At 33.7% G+C, this 502-nt stretch overlaps 1 protein-coding gene across 1 annotated transcript in view; it reads left to right on the forward strand.

The window, feature by feature from the left end:
• LOC121387186 (mucin-17-like) overlaps positions 1–10 on the forward strand; it is a 3833-nt gene extending 3823 nt beyond the window's left edge. The window contains exon 3 of the mRNA XM_041518212.1: positions 1–10. This exon is cut by the window's left edge and continues 244 nt beyond it. Coding sequence (XP_041374146.1) covers positions 1–10 — 10 coding nt within the window.
• Positions 11–502: the final 492 nt, after the last annotated feature.

Genomic DNA, 502 nt, shown 5'->3' on the forward strand with positions numbered 1-502 from the left:
GTTAATCTAGTCATAAACCACAGACTTAAATAAATAATATGTGAATGCATAACGAGCATCAGCTATACAGTCCTCGTCGTAACGACTACATCTGAACATGCATACTAATATTTTAAGATATTCAGACCAAGTTGAAATTGCTTCTCGTTGAAAGAAGATACAAGATTCAACACACTATGTAAAGTGGTATAATACAATTTTAAGGTATTACGTGTTCCATATTTGAAAACATTTGCTCTAAATACTATCCAAACTAAAACAAAGAAACAAAACAATACAACAAACCAGAAGAAAAAAAACGAAAACATTTTTTAAAAAGGAACAAAAACACTTCCAACAAAGAAAAAAGAAAGGAAGGAAATATTGTATTTAAAGACGCACTCAACACATTTTATTTACGGTTTTGTGGCGTCGTACATATGGTTAAGGACCACACACATTGAGAGAGGAAACCCGCTGCCGCCACTTCATGGGCTACTGTTTTCGATTAGCAGCAAGGGAT

This window comes from Gigantopelta aegis, chromosome 13 (assembly GCF_016097555.1).
Source record: "Gigantopelta aegis isolate Gae_Host chromosome 13, Gae_host_genome, whole genome shotgun sequence".
NCBI lineage: Eukaryota > Metazoa > Mollusca > Gastropoda > Neomphalida > Peltospiridae > Gigantopelta > Gigantopelta aegis.